The 20,650-nt window shown below is 35.1% G+C and overlaps 1 protein-coding gene across 1 annotated transcript in view; it reads left to right on the top strand.

The window, feature by feature from the left end:
• The window catches only part of RYR2 (ryanodine receptor 2), a 341,359-nt gene that overhangs the window by 231,799 nt on the left and 88,910 nt on the right, over positions 1-20,650 (top strand). Inside the window, exons 61-68 of the mRNA XM_050893208.1 lie at positions 599-663; positions 2,701-2,822; positions 6,071-6,120; positions 11,271-11,331; positions 13,024-13,262; positions 15,610-15,691; positions 17,699-17,829; positions 19,596-19,916. Of these exons, the coding sequence (XP_050749165.1) occupies positions 599-663; positions 2,701-2,822; positions 6,071-6,120; positions 11,271-11,331; positions 13,024-13,262; positions 15,610-15,691; positions 17,699-17,829; positions 19,596-19,916 (1,071 nt within the window). The remainder of the gene's footprint in view (positions 1-598; positions 664-2,700; positions 2,823-6,070; positions 6,121-11,270; positions 11,332-13,023; positions 13,263-15,609; positions 15,692-17,698; positions 17,830-19,595; positions 19,917-20,650) is intronic.

Genomic DNA, 20,650 nt, shown 5'->3' with positions numbered 1-20,650 from the left:
ATTCATGTCCCTCAATGGATTAGTAAAAAGAAGATAATAAATAAAGGATAAATAGTCTGGGAGCTGTACTAGATTATGTCTGTATAGAGTATTTGATTTTTATAGTAATGGAGGAAGTGAAGCAATTTTAATTTTAGTTGGGTGGTTCTAACCATTAATTTTGTTCTTTAGACGAAGTCCACAAATAAGTAGTAAAAATTCAGTAATTCTGTTTCTCCTGGGAACAGCTGGAGAAAGGTGTTCCATTAGAATCTGAGTTCAGGCTTCCAAATTGTCACCAATAACTAGAAAAATACAAACATAGGACCAGATTTTCATCTCACAAAAATATCCATATCTCTTTGGACTATGAGATGTCTACACTTTTATGAAGATTTGGACAATTATTCTTTACACATTTTATTTGCTGTAACTTTTCTTCTCATGAGGTAGTCATAAAATGCCACTTTAACTAGTGTGTATACTGCTTGTGGTATCTTAAATCTACATCTAAAGACAACCAGTATTATTTGTTTGTAGTGTACACTTTCTAAGAAAAATGCAGAGTAGACTGTAATTAGGATATATGACAGGGAGCTTAATTTTCTTCTCTCTGCAGATGGTGGCAGCAGAGGCAAAGGAGAGCACTTCCCGTATGAACAAGAAATCAAGTTTTTTGCCAAAGTACAGTATATCTTTGCTTATTCTTTGTCAATGTAGTAAGTAGTTGAAGTGAGAAAGTATTTGTTAGTGAACATGATTATTGTTGTTATCGTTGCACTTTCCTGTGTTAAATTCATTATTTTATTATTTAAAAACTGTAGTAATAAAAATAGCTTGAGAATACTGTAGGATGAAGTATAGATGTGAAAAAAATTACAGGACTATATTCTTATTCTCATTATTTCCTTGCTCCTGTGCAACTACTCATATGATGTTATATCATAACCTCCCTACACTTTCTGTTTACTGGCTTAGTCTAATTCTGAAGATTTTTCTCTTTTACAATCTTCAGGCAGATAAATGTGAGCAATAGTCACTGGAATTAACACAGCTATGTGTCTGTCAGTGTCACTTTCCTTATTTCTTTCCATGCTTTAAAACTATGCTGATGTCTCCATCACGGAATCACAGAATGGCTGAGCACTGCTCAAGCAGCGTCACCTAGAGCAGGTTGCCCAGGACCATGTCCAGACGGCTTTTGAATATCTCCAAGGGTGGAGACTCCGCAATCTCTTTGGGCAACCTGTGCCAGTGCTCAGTCACCCTCACAGTAAAAAAGTGTTTCCTGGTGGTCAGAGGGAACTGACCAGGTGTTTCAGTCTGTGCCCATTGCCTTTGGTCCTGTCATGGGGCACAACTGAAAAGAGCCTGGCTCCATCTTCTTTACACCCTCCCTTCAGATAGTTGTACACATTGATGAGATCCTCCCTGAGCCTTCTGTTCTCCAGGCTAAAGAGTCCCAGCCCCTCAATCTCTCCTCATTTGAAAGATCCTCTAGTTCCTTCATCACCTTAGTGGCCCTTCACTGGACTCTCTCTCCAGTATGTCCATGTTTCTCTTGTACTGGGGAGCTCAGAACCAGACACAGCCCTTCAGATGTGACCTCACCAGTGCTGAGTAGAGAGGAAGAATCACCTCCCTGGACCTGCTGACAACACTCTGTCTAATGCAACCCAGGATGTTGTCGGCCGCCTTTGCAGTGAGGGGGCATTGTTGGCTCATGGTCAGTTTGCTGTCCACTGAGACCCCCTGGTCCTTCTCTGCAAAGCTGCTTTCCAGCTGGTCAGCTCTCAGTGTGTACTGGTACCTGGAGTTATTCCTCCCCAGATGCAGGACTTTGCACTTCCCCTTGCCGAAAGTCATGAGATTCCTGTCAGCCCAATTTTCCTTTTTGCATCAAGAAAGTTTTACACATTATAAATTAAGAAAATCTGCTTATGCCTTTTGCATGTAAAAGCTTGTATGGTGTTTGCGTATTCAAAGTGCCTTTTGAATTCATTAGTGAATAAGCATTTTCTAACCCTGATATCCTGCAGTAAATTGTAATATCAATACCTTAAAGTCCTCCCATGTGGTACTATTTGCCAAGTTCATTGACTCAGAAGCTAGCATTCCACCTTCTTTTGAACCAGGCTCCAAAAAGGAAGCAATTGCAGATTTTCTTATTGGCTGTTTATTTTGGATCTCCTCTTGGCTGACACCTGCAGTGGACACTGAGTAATGGTCACCACATGAAGTAGACAGGAAAACTTCTGTGGACAAGCCCTTAATGAATGAAGATGTTCTTGGAGTTTTATTTCATAGCATCTAGAATTAAGTGCCTTTAGTGCACTGACAGTTGTAGGTGAATTTTTCTTAAACCTACATTAGAAGGCATGAACAGCAATAGCTGTGTCTGGGTATGCGATACTGGAAAAATCTTAAACTGTGAGATAAAATGAAATTTTAATTTCTGCTTTTTACTCCTCCTAAAAAAACACAGATCAAGTCCCAGAGATAATGTAAAATTTTTTCTGCTGCCTTTCCTGATGACATTTTAAGTGCCTTGAATACTAAATAAATTCAAAGAGGAATAGATGTTAAAGAAAAAATACATAGAGATTTTAAAACAGAAAACATATTTGAAATCTCCTGTCTTTAGTTGTGACTTACAAAGAGTAATACAGAACATAGTAAAGAAAGCCCTGAGATAACCACTTCTTTCTGATGTAATTTCAGGTTGTGCTCCCTTTGATTGATCAGTATTTTAAAAATCATCGCCTGTATTTCTTATCTGCAGCAAGTAGGCCTCTCAGCAGTGGAGGCCATGCCTCTAATAAAGAGAAAGAAATGGTGACAAGGTAAAACTTAAAATAATATTAATGTGTATGCATATGTGTTTTTGTCTTTAAACAGCAGCAGTTGATTGCGGGAAAGTGAGAAGTGGGAGGCAGAGAAATATTTTAATGAACACGCAAATTAAACTTTTTTCACGTTCTTTTCCTGTTAGGAAAATTCATTGTATAAAAAGAAGAGAGGAGTACAGAGTTATGATTATGTGCTCTTTTAAAGGTAGTGGTGATGGTTTTAGCATGGAAGGAACTTAAATTTAGCATTATGTGCAACAATACATCAGTTGCACAGTCTCTGGCACAGGCTATACAATTGTGTATCGGTTTTCACTGTTGGAAATAGGTATATATGGAAATCATTATTCCTGCAAGATTTTGTGGTAGATTTAAAAGTCAAACTTATATATAACTGAGTTTCAGTAAGTATCATTATTACTGTCCACCATAAAAAGTAAAAATGAGAGAGGTGTATTCTTTCTGCTCTTTGGTTTTCTAAATAGTAATAACAGTAGTAATATGAGAGAAATATCCACTTGATCCTTTCTCTGAAGTTATCCATTTTTTAGACCATCTCTCTAAGATATTTTTTCACTTCTGATTGAATTGAAACCCATATTTCTCATTTAGTAAGGTGGACTACAAGCTTCACACAGGACCTACTGCATATGTGTAATGTACAGGTATCATGGTTACCTTCTTAGCTGTTACTGGGTACTGAACCATGCAAAACTGAATTGTTCTTTGAGGCTGACAGCCAGTTGATGGTCATACAGACATGCGGGGTTTGCAAGATTTTGTGAATACTGAGTGAAGTTTCTAGCAACAATACTAAGCATAAGTAAATACTGGCTGTCTTGATCCTGTGTCATCTCATGGACTAATTTGATCTGGCAGCTTGGCTGAATGGCATTCTTCAAAGAATTAAAAAACTCTGTCAAAATGCATGCATCTGGATAATTTACCACTCTATGAGCTGCTGTTTTTCTGTCTGTAACATCCTGGATAACAATATTTTCACAGTTGTTAAGTCATGCCAATAAACCCCATACTTCTGGAACATGTCAAACATGGATATATCAGCATACCTGCTGCATAGATTCTGCACATATACTGTCTAGCTGTGTGACATTTGTGAGCATGTAGCCCAGGAAAAGGATCAGAGCTGCTGCCATAATTAATTGAGTTACCTGCCATCCAGAAGTGCCAGTCAAAGAGAAGAAAACACATGCAAGGAAACCTTGGATGAATGATAGCTATAACCAGTGCTATTGAGCAGTTTCTTTCTTAATTATCAAGACACAAAGATTATAGAAAGTACATTATATGATCCATTTCCTGAAGGGTTGTTTTGGGCCATTTTAATAGATTCCCAACATTTTTTTGTGTTGGTTTTTTTTTTTTCTTCCCCCTACAGTATTGTAGGGTGTTTTCCAAAGCTGAATTTTGGATTTTCTGTTGAGTTTTCCCTTTAGATTTGTTTGAGTGCAACTCATATGTAGGATTTTCTTCAAGCTAAGGGCAGTTCCTGGCTGCTTTTTTTTTCCAATGAAGATAAGCTTGCATTCATTGAGCTATGGAAGAGTATAATTTTGGGTATTGATAATGCAGTGACAGTGTTAACAAGTGCAATAACCATTCCATGTTCAGCAAATACATTAAATCCAGATCTATTTTGCAGGCAAATATGGGTCAGACCTTTTCCTGAAATATGGTGGCATTATATTCCATCTTATTTGTAACCAGCCTCTTCAGGATTGGGCTTTTTGCATTTCTCATCCATTAGACCATCTTACAAGTCCTTGTACTACTGCAGTTGTATAAAATTAGTTCTGGACATCAATCTAAGTACTGGTCATTTGGACATTTTAATTTATTTATTTAACCTAAACTAATTACACAGGAGATAATAGGTTCAGTCCGACTTTGTGAAAACATAGCATCTGCTGAATGCTACAGTCAGTTGAGTAACTTTTGTATGTTAGAAAATAAGATAGATTGTGAACTATTTAATGTCTTTGTTAGAATGGACACAAGATTTATATGATGCTAACATGCCTCTGTACAGCTTTTCCTGTTGGACTGGGTGAACCAGGATCCTCATAAAAGAATATATAGTGTATGTCTGCCTCATGGAATAAAAAGTGAACAGACATCCCTGAACATGCACCAACCAGACTCATTTCTAAAACAGAGCAGTTGCTGTTGCTATAGTGGATCACTGTGCGCTGGCTAATTAGCTGGATTCAACGCCACATTAACTTGGCTGTTCTGATTCTGGACATAAATGTTTCCATTTGGCACCATGCTCTTGTCTGTCAATGGAACAACATGTTCAGATCTCATCCATAAACTGTGCAGACATGCTTATAGTGTCTTTTGCTTTTAAATCAGAGGTTGATAACTAGCCTGTGTGCCTATAATTAAATAGCTTAATAAAATGACATTATATTGTTCATGTCATTTATAGTAGATGAGGGGTTTTGCAGCATAATAATAACACCAAAATTGATGATCTTCTCAGAGAAAATTCTCAGACTGAACTGGATCATGAAGATTGAGCTAACCCCTCCTAAATCTGGAGGCCAGGTCAATTTGGGTAGGGCAGTGTGCTCCTGCTTCTAGGAATTAACACAAATCTTCATTCTTCATTGTTCTGAACGGGGCACTGCTCATCAGCACAGGAAGTAATTCAAACTTGTGAAATGAAATCATTGATCATATGCATTTTTGTTGGTTTTTAACCATGTAAGAGGCTATTTCTCATGTTAAGTGTGTTTAAAAAGCAATGTATTTGAAAAGAAATTCTCACTGTGTTCAAGATGACAAGATCCAAATTGGACTAGTTAAACATTTGCCATCAAACACTTCAATTAATCTGATTTCCTTACCTTTTGTTTTCAAATTGTCAGTGGTATCCTGAATAGCACACTGATGACCACATTTTACTACTTAAAGCTTTGATGGTTATTTCCTTGTGGGTTATCATATAGGACGCTTTTATATTAATTAGCTTTGCTTTTTTATTTTTTGTTTCTTTAATTACAATATGTGCTTATTTAACCATGTTTGTTAAGGATATGCACTTAAAAACTCTTTCTTTAGTACTCTGTCCCACATTCTGCTCAGATAATTGATTCTTTCTGCGTGACATCATGTTGCTTTTCCTGCTCATATATCAGCTGTTATTTTTTCTTTCTTCTCCCCCCTTATTTTTTCCTTTTCCCTTCTCTTCTCTTTTATTTTTCTTTTGTCTTCAGCCTGTTCTGCAAACTTGGAGTTCTTGTCAGGCATAGGATTTCACTGTTTGGTAAGGAGACCCTTGACAAATACTAGCATGGCCATCACTTGGTTTTCTTTGCCATTTTTGCATTGTGTTACGTGCTGCTTTGTTGCATGCTGCATGGCTGCATGGCTGAAATGCATGGTCTTCACAGACCACTAATTGTTTAGGCTGGTAGATCACAGAATTTATTAGATGGAATAAAAAGCTTTTGTAGTTATCAGTTTGGGTTTTTTTTGTTTAGTTTTCTGTGTGTCTTAACTAATATCTGGATTTCATTATCCTACCAAAGAATTTTGCTGAGTTAATTATAATTACTAATTTGTTCTTTTATTCTAAATCGTTTGGGAAAAACAGAGCATCAGAACTGCACATTTGTATTGGAAAGTCATTAAGGAAAATTTGTAGTGGGCTGAAATGCTTAGTTATGCTCTCTGGGATTCTTAAACATTCCCAGATGTGCTTGACTCCACATACGCATGTGTACTATCTTTCTGGTATTATGTGACTGTAGCAGGAGCTCGGTGTTTGTCTTATGCCATGTGAAAATCACTTAATTGAAGTCAATTTGAAGTCTGTATCAAGTGTATACATTATGCAATGTGTGGCACAGTCATTTACTCTGCAGTTTTTTCTTATGCCATGATGATAGGATAGTTGAAATAGTACATCCTATGCATACATAGCTTCTATGACGGATGCATTGCAAACTTCAGCATCCATGAACATACCTAATTGGGTAATTATCTAGCGAATTAGAATTTGATTAAGATAACATGCATCTAACTCAATTCCTACATATTTCATTCAATTTGAAGGGAAGGAACTCACTTGCTGCAGCAGTGTGGTGTTTAAAAAGCTTACAGACTGTTACGAAAACCATTAAACTGAGAAGAAAGATCGGAAGTTATTTTGGGATATCGCTTTTAAATATGTTTTGGGATGAGCTGAGTGGATTTGCCTGTAAAGCCAAAAGATCATAGGAGGAATGGAGTTATTTCTGCAGCTGTGTGGCATTGTTGCAGCTTTTTCTGAAGGGTGGAGTATGTCACAAACGTATACATAAACTCTGGTTTTTACCCTAGGTTGTTTCATCAAAGAATGAACTAGCTCAGGTATACTATCAAAATTTTGCAAATCTTTTTTGTTATTGTGTGAATTTTGTTTTTCGGACTTTTTTTCTAAAATGAGTAACAGTTGAAGTTAAAAATCTAAGTCAATGTAACTTTCTTCAGTACTAAAGAAAAGATCTTTTCCATTCCACATCTCAGCTTGCTTATTTCATGTTGTTTGGCTGGATTCAAGTGGTAGAGGAGATAAGTCAGATGGGATCAGATGAGTATTCACTATGGCTGAAGTTTGTTTTTTAACTCTTTTCCTAGTGTGCAGTAACTAACAGAATACAAAATCTTTATGCCAACACAGAAGTGTACTGTAGTTTTTCCATGAGTTATGACAAGGTCACCATAAGACTCTGGAGCATGGTCATTTACTGTGGACCTACTAACTCAAGTCAAAGTCACCTTACAGTTTGCCTTACCTTGACAGTGAATTACATCATGTTAGAAAACACTTACTTCAGCAAAGGCAAAGCCTGTGTAGAAGAGGGGAAAATGCTCATGAGGACAGCCTCTGAGCACAGCTGGGGCCTAGAAAGTTATTTGTGCGTTTTGGAGGCATCTTGAATGAGCAAGAGTTGCTTGTTAATAACCTTTATGGATAGTGGGGAGTTTGCTATAACAAATAGCAAAACGCTATATAGTTTTGCGATATAGGTATTTTATATTATTGTGAATTTGAATGGTACTTCTGAAGATGCAGCTGCATGTATGAAAGTCATAAGTAAAAGTCATGTAGCTTAAGCTGTATATAGAAGTCTTGATAAAATGGGAAATTAAGCATGCAACTCCTCCAGCATGAACTTAAACAGTTAATCACATTTGATATCTAAGAGTGTCACTGAGATTATGGAATTGTAAGTCAGCATGGAATTATTATTTCTTTACACTGTGAAAGTAGATTTTGACCCCAGTGATTTACTGTTTGGGAGCTGTAGCTGTACATCAGTAAGACTGTATTGATTTACTTTCATTAGTATTAGTGGGCTGAATTTGAAAGTTTTTAGTGAATAATTTTGGTGAATTCAGCATTTGAATTTATATTTTCTCAATTGAAAAAACAAATTTATATGACTAGTTTTATTACTTTTTATATTGTTTAAATCTCCAGTAAGGTGTTCTTTCTATATAAGTATGTACGTAATTTAAAAAAAAAAAAAAAAAAAAAAAAATCTTCATATTGGTAATACAGACCTATGTAATCTGAAACAAAGTTAGCTGAGTAAGACATCAGATAAGAAAGGCCTGGTTTTGCTCACTCATTTTTGGGAAGTTCGAGAAATTAATCAGAGGAGTTCCTAAAAAGAAACAGAAGGCTTTCCCTGCCTAATGACATCCTGAATTTATAAGTGTCCTTCCAGTGAGGCATCCTGGAATCAATATCCATAGCACTTTTGCAATACAGCAACATTTCTTCCCTTCTGATATAATAATACAGCTTTCTAAAATATGTAGAACTGTACCTCAGATTATTAAACTCAGTTGTGCAGTTCATGGGATCAACTGCATGTAATACATGCTGAACGGTGATCCAACCATAAACCTAATATTTATACTAACTCCTGGGATACTTTTAGCCTTAAAACCTCTTGAACTCATGTGGTTTAGTATTTGCATATGTCCAGCCTCTATTGTTTTGTGTGAAGAGTTCCTTTAAGGAACAGCTCGTTTCAGTTTTTATCCTATTGAATTGTGCTTATCACCTGCTCCCCTTTCATGATGTAATGGAATTTTACATACTGCACGTTCATTTCGTGCACTACATCAGAGTGTTCTGTATCTAGTTTTCAGGCTTCTGAAAACCGAGGATATTTTTAATTAATAAAAAAAGAATATTTTTAATTTAATGAAGGTATATATATACACTGTGAAATATTGGCAATAGTAACAAAACTAGTTTCGTTAGAAAACCCCTCGTTTTAGGTTTCATAACTCAGTTTAAAAAAAAGATGGCCTTCTGAAATTGACTTCTGACCTCAGGTTGGAAGCAAACTGATTCTTGAAATGTTCAATTTAAAAGGACTTTTTTTTAGTTTTAACTGTGGCATTTTAAGGTAAAATATTAAAAAAACCTTTTTTTTGGTGGGTTTTTGTTTTAGAAACACAGTGAAAACAACTAAATTCATGACATTGAACAAAAGCAAGACACACAATTTCCACTGAACCTAAACCTGTCTTTCATAGCAAATTGCATTTTCTAAGATTCTGTAACAAATCCTGCCTGAAGGAGACATTCCAGAAAAGAAGTTTCATGATAATTTTGACAGTCTGTTTTTAGTATTACATGGATAAACTCTAGTATGTCAATGTTTAGATTGAAGGGGGCTGCATTTATCATGGTCACTGAATTCTGCTCTGATATCCCAGTCTGTGGAACCAACCACACTGCGGTATCTGCTACAGCGATATGGCTAAAGCTTGTCTGGTTTTCTGAATAACTAGATGAATTTCTGACCCTTCCATCTGGTTGCAGCATACAAAGTACCTAATTCTTGATAAATACATGGCTCTTGAAATGTGTGTACATGGTACAGATTGCCAATGTAAATTTTCAGGGAACGGGAGTAAGCGTCTCTATACTGCACTGTAGCATGCAGCGTATACACACCTGCACGACGAATGTTAAGATACTATTTTATGACAGTCTAAGTCCGGGTTGCTTTGAGTACTTCCCTCCATCCCTGTCATTAGCACAGTCCTGCACTCTCTCCTTCATCAGCACTGGCATTCATATCACCAGAGCAGTAAAATAGTAAGGAAAAGAAATAGGAGCTGACAAAAAAATTCTTTTGGGGTGGTTTTTTTTGGTAGGAGTTTTTTAGGCCACTTCAGCTTTCTCATCTGCTCGCTATATCATTGCGTGACTGCCAGTGCAAAGAGGGTGGGGCTGCCTGGCTAGGGGCATCCATGGAAGCTGTGATTCAGGTTTGTTTAATCTGCTGTGGATGAACACCACAACAATATCTCCTAATTTGACAGCATAGAACAACATTCTCAGTGCTGCAATAAACCTCCCACTCCTTCCTTGCAATTTGTCTTTTTCAATCTCTATTTCACTGAAGCAGTTCCTAATTTTAGTTGTATGTTTGCTTATATTTTCAAGTGAAATAACCACCAGTGAGAAAGTATAGTACACTGTATGTAGATGACAGTATTTTCAGAAAACTGTCTTATCTTAAACATTCAATTTGTTTCTTCTTTTTTTTTTGAGAAACTTTAAATATATAGAGAAGCAAGAAAAGGTATTTTCATTTTTGCAGATATTTAGATTTTTTTAAAAAATATAAGTATATTAAATAAGCTCTGTGTCAAATTTGTGTAGCCTAAATCTGTCCTGGATTTAAAAAGTGAACTTTACAGGTGGCTTGTTGTCTTGGTTTCGACTGGGATAGAGTTAATTTTCCCGGCCGAAACCAGGACACTTGTACATGACAACATCTTGGGATGTACATATGCATACAAAGCATGTTGTGTCTAAGTTCTCTTTTTACATACATAAGTGTGAAAAAAATAATTGATTATGGGAGATGCATATTATGTCAGAGACTGTTACTCATGTGGGCCACACCTGATCCTGCTATAAATGGTCGCAGCCTATTGGTAACACTAGGGAACTAACCTTTTCGATGACATTTTATATAAATATTCTCTTCCTGCAATAGCAACTTGCGAAAGTTAACAGCTTTTATGTTACTGAGGGGGGAGATAAATGTTCAGAGAAGCTTGAATCAATTAAAGCAAAATTTATAGAACTTAAATGAAAACCAGACAATACACTGCAGCTCTAATTAACCCCACATTTAAGTGCTTCCATCTTGACTGTCTCAGCTGTTTGATGAGAGATGCTTTACTGCCTCTAGTTACTGCATTTGTGTAAACAAGGCTAAGACAACAAACTGCATGTTTTTTAACTTGAATGTTAAAATTATGCAGAAGTTCAGTTGCTCTTCTGCTATGTCATTTACTGTTTCATTAGAACCAGACATACAGTTAGCAGAGTGTAGGTATGCTATACAGTATGCTCAGCTTAATTGGTGGATAATTTTCCTCCCTGTTTAGGAAATGATGCAACATCAATAGTCAACTGTCTTCACATACTGGGCCAGACCTTGGATGCGAGGTAATACTGAATATATTTTCTAAAGTACGAAGAAAATCACTTAAGAAAATAATGTGCAGTCAGATTTGGGCTACCTGTGTAAGGCTACAGAATTTCAAAACTCAAGAAGTTATAGTACTGAAAAGAATTCCCATTGCAAAGTACGTTAATTACTAGTTAATTACTAGGGTTTGGCAGGACAATATTTGTAGGTTACACTTTCAACTTCAGATCTATGGTGTCCAGGAACTGCTGGCTGTTAGTTCATCTGGTTTTAATCATGTGACCATCCCAAAACCGCAATAACATTAGATATATTTTATTCTTTTGCTGACACTGTTTAATCAAAAAATTCAGGAGTTAAATGCACATGGAGTGCAGTAAATCTGTCTCATAGAGTGTCTTCGTTGCAAAGTTAATTCAGGTTCTAATTTGAACAAACCCCCCCTTTACATCGAATTCAGTAGTACTTTTGAGTTAAATTGATCTGCTTGAGCCATTGTGAGGTTTATGGATGAGACAATCTTGAAATATTGGAGGGTAATGTGTTGCTTTTCATTAACCGTGCAGTCAACTATCTGTGCTGATAGATGACTTTTAGATCTTCGCAGTTGTGAAACAAAGCATGATGGTTTAAACTACCTCCACAGTAATTTAAAATAACTTTTGTCACTTTGCATTTACTCTCAAAGAATTGACTGGATTACATGCAGAAGCTCTTTTTCTCAGTGTCTTTGCAGTGGCTTAAATGAACAAATTTTACTTTCCATTTGCTATGGGGTAGAGTCATGATCATGGTCATTAATATGGCTCAGCTGTTGCATGGTAATACTTTAGGTTGCAATATCTTGTTTTTTTGTCATAAATTGTTCATGCTCTATGCAATCATACAGATGGAATACAGATATGGGTGGACGTCAGCAATTCAGCTCTTGGTAGAGCTGTAAAAATAGCTCCAGACAGGGATTAAGGGATTCATGGATGTTACCTGAAAGTCTGAAAATATTGCCATTGAAACTGTATATATTCGCTCTGTAAAACAAACAAACAAAAAAACTGGACTGTTATTCAATTTACAAAAGAATTTCACCTGGATTTATTTCACGCATGCCTAAATGGAAACTTTCCTTAAACAAAGGATCTCTATAATTAAGCTAGTTAAAACAAATAAGGTAATAATTCTCCTGGATTATATCATTACATAACTAACTGTGGTGTTACAGTTATGTAACCAATGCATTTATTTATTTAAATTATTTAATTTTAAACAGATTTGGTTGTTTTTACTCATTCCTTTCTGATGCTCTTATTCTGGAGGCAGAAATATGACTCATCGTTGGGAAGACTTTCTGAGTTCTAGCTTGAGATAGTTCTTATCTTCCTAGAGTCATAAATTGCAGACTCACTCAATCTTCTTTTTTGTTAGGTGGGTTTTTTTTTCCCTCTGAAGGCAAAGGAATCACTTAATTTATAAATTTAAAAGGACTTTATTTTCTCAACAGGAAACCAGATAAAATATACTTGTGTTCTGCAGGATACCTATGAAATGTTTTTTCAGTAGGTTGTTCTGCTATGAGAAGATTTTACAATATCAAAAGATAAAACATTTTTCTTCAGATCTTTATTACTATTTCATATAAGCCAAGACTGGGCTTTATTCCATGCTTGTCTAATAGAATATTCTTTTTCATTCATTTTGCATGCTATATACAGGACTGTGATGAAAACTGGTCTGGAATCTGTTAAGATGGCATTGAGAGCATTTTTGGATAATGCTGCTGAGGATCTGGAGAAAACAATGGAAAATCTTAAGCAAGGCCAGTTTACACACAGCAGAAACCAGCCAAAGGGAGTTACGCAAATCATTAATTATACCACAGTTGCTCTCCTGCCAGTGCTATCTTCATTATTTGAGCATATTGGACAGCACCAGTTTGGGGAAGATTTGATATGTATGTATTATTTAGAAGTGCCATGCCACTAAAATATCTGTGGTGTCATGTAGTAAGCATTAATAGACTCTCAGTTCTATTAGAGAAGGACAAATCCTATGTCATTTTGACAAAATTGTCATTTATTTGATCAAACATTTGCTGTAATCGACCTAGAACAGTCTGCAGGTTTTAGTGGACTTTGTGTAAATAATAAAGCAGATGTGGCTGTGATTAGACAGTCAGAAGACTCAATTTTGTTTATAACTTTACCATAGATTTACTGTGACTTTCTTCTTGTGTGAAAAGTTACTTTGTCTAGTTAATTTGTCTTTGTCTATAAATGAGGTTATACTACGAGAATGATGTTATTCTGTCATACATGCACGTTGACTCAGTTTCAGTTAGCGGGGAAATTAGGTGGGTGCATCTTAGATCCTAAGGAAAAGTGGAAGGAGCTCCTGAAGAATTCAGGCACGGGAGAAGGGAATGTGTATGAGATTTCCATAGAGATTCTGATTATGGCAGATTCAGTGTCTTTTATTTTCCCAAACCCAGTCTCTGCAAGACAAAATTTTGCAGTCTGCAACACAAAACTTAAATTTTATATATCTTAGGAACTCCACAGGAATTCAGCTGTCCAGACTGCACAGGGGGCAATTCTGCTCTGTATAGCTAACTCAGTTACAGAAATAACTGAGAGAAGGACCTGGAAGAAAGGAATATCAAATTATACTTTTTCTCTCTTTAGAATCTGGAAAAGTATTATTTAAAATAGCATTAAGAGAACTGTTTTTGAAAATCTGGAGTTGTATTGATGGATCTGAATGTGATGAGATGTAAACACACACTTTTCTCATTAAATTATTTTTGTAAAATTCAGGAGACTGTGACAGTATCCAGGAAAAATCATCTGTGGGGTTCACATACATCACTTGTTCATCATAAACCACTTTTTCAGATATCAGTGTGTTCATGCCTTGTATAGTTTTTGGTCTCTGGTATTCCATGGTTTGGAACTTAATAATTAGCCTTTGATACTTTATCACTTAAGTAGGTATTCTTAATCAGCTATTCTACATACATCACACTGGTGTCAAATACCCAATTTAGAATTCATAAACTGAGAAAGAATAATTTAAATTGTGCCTACTTATTTTGTCTAGAGCATAGTCGGAAAGGCTAATTTTTCTTACACACAACTTCTCTTTACATCTTGTTAAGAATAAGATTATCTTATTTGTACTACTCTGATGATGAGCATCTTGACCTGGTACTTGTATGTAAGAGTGTTACTACATGTACAGAGTACTCCATGGTGTGTTCATGTACAAAGGCAGGTCAGTGTACCGGAGGTTACTCTTACTATGTAAAAATACTCAACTCCAAGATGATCCGAACTAAAATCACAGTATAGTAAAGAGCCAGGCTATGTAGCTTTGATGCACTATCTTGTAGACTCTCCCAGCCCATTAAGTCTTACCCTATTTTACTCCCAACATTTCATTGAATATTGGGGGAAGATATTAGCACTGTGGGAGGGACTCGAAAAAAATATATATGGAAAGAAAGGGAGTGTTGTGCTTCTTGATGGTACTTACTCTGTTGTTACGCTATTACTGCAGATTACATTGGAAAAGCATTTTTTTCAAATAGATGTTAAGATTATTCTCACATTTTTGTGCCTGAAACATTTGATAATTTCAAAACATGCTTTGGTGAAGTATTCATAAAATCTAAAGGAGTATTTATTTTTTTAATCCTTTGTCAGTCTGAAGTGTAAATTAAGTACATGCTATTAACTGGTATCTGTGTCTAAATTTAAAAAAAATATAAACTGTGATTACAATAATTAAATATCTGTTTAATGGGATTACCTTTCTTTTGTAATGCACTTTATACAGTGGTGTTACATTTGTCAATCATTTTGTTCCCTAATAATTTTTTTTACTTTCAGCACTTTATTCGATTTACCATGAAACTTTCTTAAGTACTACAGACAAACTAGAAAAGATTCATTAACACATTTTTTTATAGCTATTAAATTAATAAATTCTCAGATTATGCAATTAGATGTTATCCATAAAGAGTTGGTATGCCATTAATTTCAGAAAGTTAGGGCGCTAGTGAAATATGTTTACTGTCTTAGCTGGTAACTTGGTATTGAAGTAAATGGAAGTTTTGAGTAAACACTATGGCACTCAGTGGTCAGAAGACTTTTTGTGTTCAGAGAGTGATTTCTGTGGATTGCCTTTGATAGCTTAATATTATTTATTCAGTTATTATCAAATGAAATGTATTTTAATTCTACAGAAATTTATTGCAAAGAAAAATCTCTTTATACCTATCATTTTCTTCTTCTCTTTAGTGGAAGATGTTCAGGTCTCCTGTTACAGAATATTGGCCAGTTTATATGCTCTGGGAACCAGCAAAAGTATCTATGTAGAGCGGTAAGAAGAAAAAGTTTTCCTCTATTTTTAATATTTGTGTTTATATTTAGCTTCATGAATGTGCAGTCCAGAAATGAATACAGGAAGATATTGTTGTTGGAAAGAAATCTTGAGAGAAAAAAGGTGCACAGATGTTAAGTGGAATACAGCTGCATGTATTATAATGCACTTAAAATGTTGCATTATATGTTTGTCAAAATATATTTCTTAATGAAAACAAAAATTACAAATAAAATTATCTGACTTTACAAAAAATATCACTTGATTTGAGGTTCAACTGGGGAATTGTAAAAATATGTCATTCAGCTCAGCTATTATTATTCTTCCTTATATATTGTTTAATTGTGATGGATATTTCTTTCTCATTACCCTAAATTTAATTTAATTTGTCACTCATACAACACTACTTCTTTTCTAGCTCAATTACCCAGGGAAATGAGGCTTTATAGGTGCTTTTTTGTGCATCTGTGTATCAGCTAACCTCCCTCCAAGTTACATTTGGTCTGTGTAAACCATATTCGGCCAAAACATAGAGGTACCTAGATTATTCAGTTCTTAAAACTGAATAGTTGCCCTGTCATGACTAGCACTGTTCTGAGGGAAGGCTAAACAGAACTCGTACATTTCAGATATTGGCAGCAGTAATCTAGGAAGTTCATATATCTGTACACTGTCTAGCAAATCAACCTAGTGCATAACTCCAGACCAGCCCCATGACATACTCTTGCTTACTTGGTGGCAGTATCATAGGAAACATTATCAAGAAAGGTGGGGACCAATGTTTATAAGTAACAAAATATGCATCTGTGGAAAACCACAGGTCTCATTAATTTCATAAGGGATATAAAATTAATTGATTTTGGTATTTGGCAAATAAATGATGTGGGGTTTGTAGTCAAGACGAAATATGTCAGTGTAAGTGACAATTTTTGTGTATGATTGTCTACAACCGTTATCGCAAGTGAAAAGCACGTAGCATGCTCTTTATAGATGTATCTGATGGATGTATGTTTTGCTTGTGAAGACCTAATGAAAAGGAAAAAAGGAAGAAGGAGCAAACAGGATAAATAATAATGGGAATGAAGTTAGATGTAACAAAATGAAGTTTAATGAGTTAGATCTAGAAAGAATATAAGTTCCTAAAATGAGATAAACTATAGACTGAAGGTGAATCTTGTTAAATCACAAGATCAGTTTGGAGGCCTTTTTTTTTACTTGGAAGTTCATGAGAGTCCTGGATTTCTGTCATCTGTGTGGCTCAACTTCAGCAGCTAAGGCTTTCTCACATATCTAAAATCTGCTCTGATCAACTGAATTGGAAATCAGAGAGAATAGTTTTAGGTGTCCCCTGAAGGACTCAAGTGAAGTGACAGGGGATCACTTACTTCTTCCTAGAGACAGGCTTTTTACAATTTTGACACACTTAAGGAATTTTGATTATCAAATAAATGTTGTCATATATTTGAAGAGATTAGACCAATGTTTTTGTGCAAAACTGTCAGAGTTATTGATCAGTAGAAGCAATTTTCCACTCTCTGACGAACTTGACTTTCATGCTAGACCAGCTAGCCTGATTATTACTATTTTTCAGAAAAAGGAAATGATATCACTCAAACAAAAAGTATAGTTGTATTTGGTCTCTTGGGCTATTCAGTAGCTTTTTCTTAATAGTAGAGATTATAAAGTCAGTAAAGCTGAGAGGAAAGTAATAGAACAGAAGACTTTGTTATAATAACTTTGGGTTTTCCCTACATGTTTGTCATTTGCTCTCAGCTAAGTAGGCCACCTTTGACATTTATGTCTTAACGTTTCATTCATATATTAGCAGAGGGTTGCTGGACTTCAATTTCTATTACTTGTTCTTGTGTTGATGATCCTAATAATGTAGTGGCTTATCTCTTTGAGATGAGCTCATCTTAGAATAAAAATAAGGCTGGTGTACAACTACACTGAGGTGTAGTCAGTCGTCAAAGATGTGTATACTTAACGATGTTTGTTAATTCACAGGCAACGATCAGCACTAGGAGAATGCTTGGCTGCTTTCTCAGGTGCCTTTCCAGTGGCTTTTTTGGAAACTCATTTGAACAGACATAATATCTACTCAATTTACAATACCAAGAATGCGAGAGACAGAGCAGGTATTTCCAGAAACTCACATGATGGTTATGAAAACACAATTTCACTATAAATCCTGCTTGCCTTAATACATGTATTTTTGCATACATTTTATAGTGCAAGAATTTTCTTGTAATCTCTTGGTTGTATTTCTTTCCTAAATCAATGAGCTACGTCTGGTAAAACCGATTATTTTACGTTTCTAAAGATACTGATGTTTTCATTTTGAGATACCATTCTCAAAATACCACTTTGGAATCAATTTATTGAAGGGACTTCGCACACTTTTAGTATCCCAGATATTATATATTTGTTGATAAAATTATATATTCTAATCAGTAACTTTAGTTCCTCAGTTTTCATAGGCAATATTGGGTCCCTAAAACATACATACTTGCAAATGAAGCAAAATACCTTTGCCTGTATTAAGTACATAATATACCCTTAGAAAGTAAGTACATTGCAGAGTAGTATGTAAATTGTTTTTTCTTTGTTTGAAATACAAGACAGTACAGATACTTTCCAGTAACACTATGTATGTTTATTTTGCATATACCTTTTTGTTCCATTCTGAAACTCTTGATGTTTCTTATGCTAAAATGTAGTTGTTGAGTAAGGTCATACGCACTACTTGTTCCTATGGTAAATAGAAGTTACAGTAGAACTGTACAAACTCTGCATATATGTTGAGCGTGAATTATATCACAGATATGTATAGGTGACGGTGTGTAAGATGCCAATTTATGATGGCATCCATTTTATAACTTCACCTTTATTTTTAAAAAAGGGAGCATACCAGATTTATTCTTCAAAGAGCTGTAGTATCTTATCAACAAAATATCAACAGCCATGCTTACTTACCATATATATTCTAGCTATTTTAAGACATCTAGAAAGGCAATCAGCTGCATTTTCATTGATTTTTAACAGAAATCTGAATTTATTTTCCAAAATTGCATTAAGCTTTAAGGAGACACTGCGATGGCTGTGTAAAATGTATTTGGGTTTAAATAGGAGAAGAGACTGTTTTTAGAAAAAAGACTAGCCTTAGGCTATGTTGGTACAAACATTTGGATTCAAAAATTGCAGGCTAAATTTTCGATATATAGATGTCTGTATATCTCATTGTATGTGTACGTCAGGATGTTAGACATTCAAGAGCTAATAGTTGTGCTTACAGACATTTATTTGTAGATGAAAGAAACTGCCTCCAAAAATAAAGGCAACTGCACTGCCTTTTCAGAGGGAGGAACTGATAATTCAAATAACTTGAAAAGTAAACATTTACAATCAGAAATTCACCTCTGGAAGTCAGTTTCTCAGAATCTGCTCTACTTATTGTGTCAGGCAATGATTTTTTTGCCTTCTATTAACATTCCAGGTCTCGTCTGATGTGTTGTGGAGAGATGTTTCATTGTATCAATTTGTTTCCTCAACTGCAAAACTTATGTTGGAAGAAATTCTGAAATTTAAACTTTATTTTTAATATAGCAAACTGCATCTGATTTCTCTGAATTCATTCCGTAATAATTACATTGTTGAAGCTTCCATATAGTAATTATTTTTATTATAGAAAGTTTTATTATTGAAGCTTATATATAAACAGTTTATTGCTCAATAGTATGAAAGTACCTGTTTTTTATTGTTGTGTTTGTTTTTTTCTCCTTGGATCAGAAGGGCATAAATGTGAATAGAAAACAAAAGTTGTACGGAATAGCAATTGAAAAGAATTATTTTCCCTCTATGACTTAGTTTATTGATTTTTGGATTATTTTTTTTTTCCCAATAGTTCTCAATTTGCCTGCTAGTGTAGAAGAGGTTTGCCCAAATATTCCTTCCTTGGTGAAGCTAATGGAAGAAATTGTGGAACTGGCAGAGTCTGGTATTCGTTACACACAAATGCCACATATCATGGAAGTAATACTGCCTATGCTGTGTAGTTACATGTCACACTGGTGGGAGCATGGGCCTGAAAACAACCCTGACAAGGCTGAAATGTGTTGCACAGCCTTGACGTCAGAGCACATGAACACTCTGTTGGGTAACATATTGAAAATCATCTATAACAACCTTGGTATTGATGAAGGAGCCTGGATGAAGAGATTAGCAGGTAAGATGTAAAAATAAATAAACAAGTAAACAAGCAAGCATGTGTGTGTATATTCAGAATGTGTCTGTTTATATACACACACTCTGAATTACTCTGTATTTACTCTGTTAAACCTGGAGTAGAACAACACTCATATTTTTATGTTTTTAAACAATACAGATCTTGGTGAACCAGAAACAGTAAGTATACAGAAAGAGCAGTGTAAGCAGTATGTTTTAATCTCTTAATAAGTAATGTAAGAAGTACATTAGACTATTTCTTTTTCCTCAGAAAATGCACATATGCATTGTGCAGTATATTGAATTAAAGGACTATAGTTATTTAGCCCATTTTCATTATATATCAAGTTTCCATTTGCAGGCATTACACAGTTCCTTGCTATTCTATATGAGTGCTGGATCCTTAAAATATTGTTTTGAAGCTGTATATCTAACATATTTATTACAATGTAATGTGGAAATGCATATGTCTTTTTAGTAATCCTTACATTAACTTCATTGTGATAACACCTTAAAATTTATTTAAAAACAGTTTATTTTCAATGTTACAATCTGTAAGGAAAAGTCACTTCAGTGTTGTGAATTCAGTTTTTCAATTAGGCTTTCTTATGACTTTTCAGTACTTACTGTAGTAGTAATTTCATTCATGGTAGCAGTCTGGATTCCTAGTCTTTTGAGGGTTAGTAATGTAATGCACTCTAAGGATAAGTGGTAACTGCGTAAAATTCTTTGTAA

The sequence above is a fragment of the Gymnogyps californianus genome, chromosome 3 (assembly GCF_018139145.2).
Source record: "Gymnogyps californianus isolate 813 chromosome 3, ASM1813914v2, whole genome shotgun sequence".
Taxonomy (NCBI): Eukaryota; Metazoa; Chordata; class Aves; order Accipitriformes; family Cathartidae; genus Gymnogyps; species Gymnogyps californianus.
The sequence above is the reverse complement of the archived record's forward strand: the minus strand, read 5'-3'. Positions and strand labels throughout refer to the sequence as shown.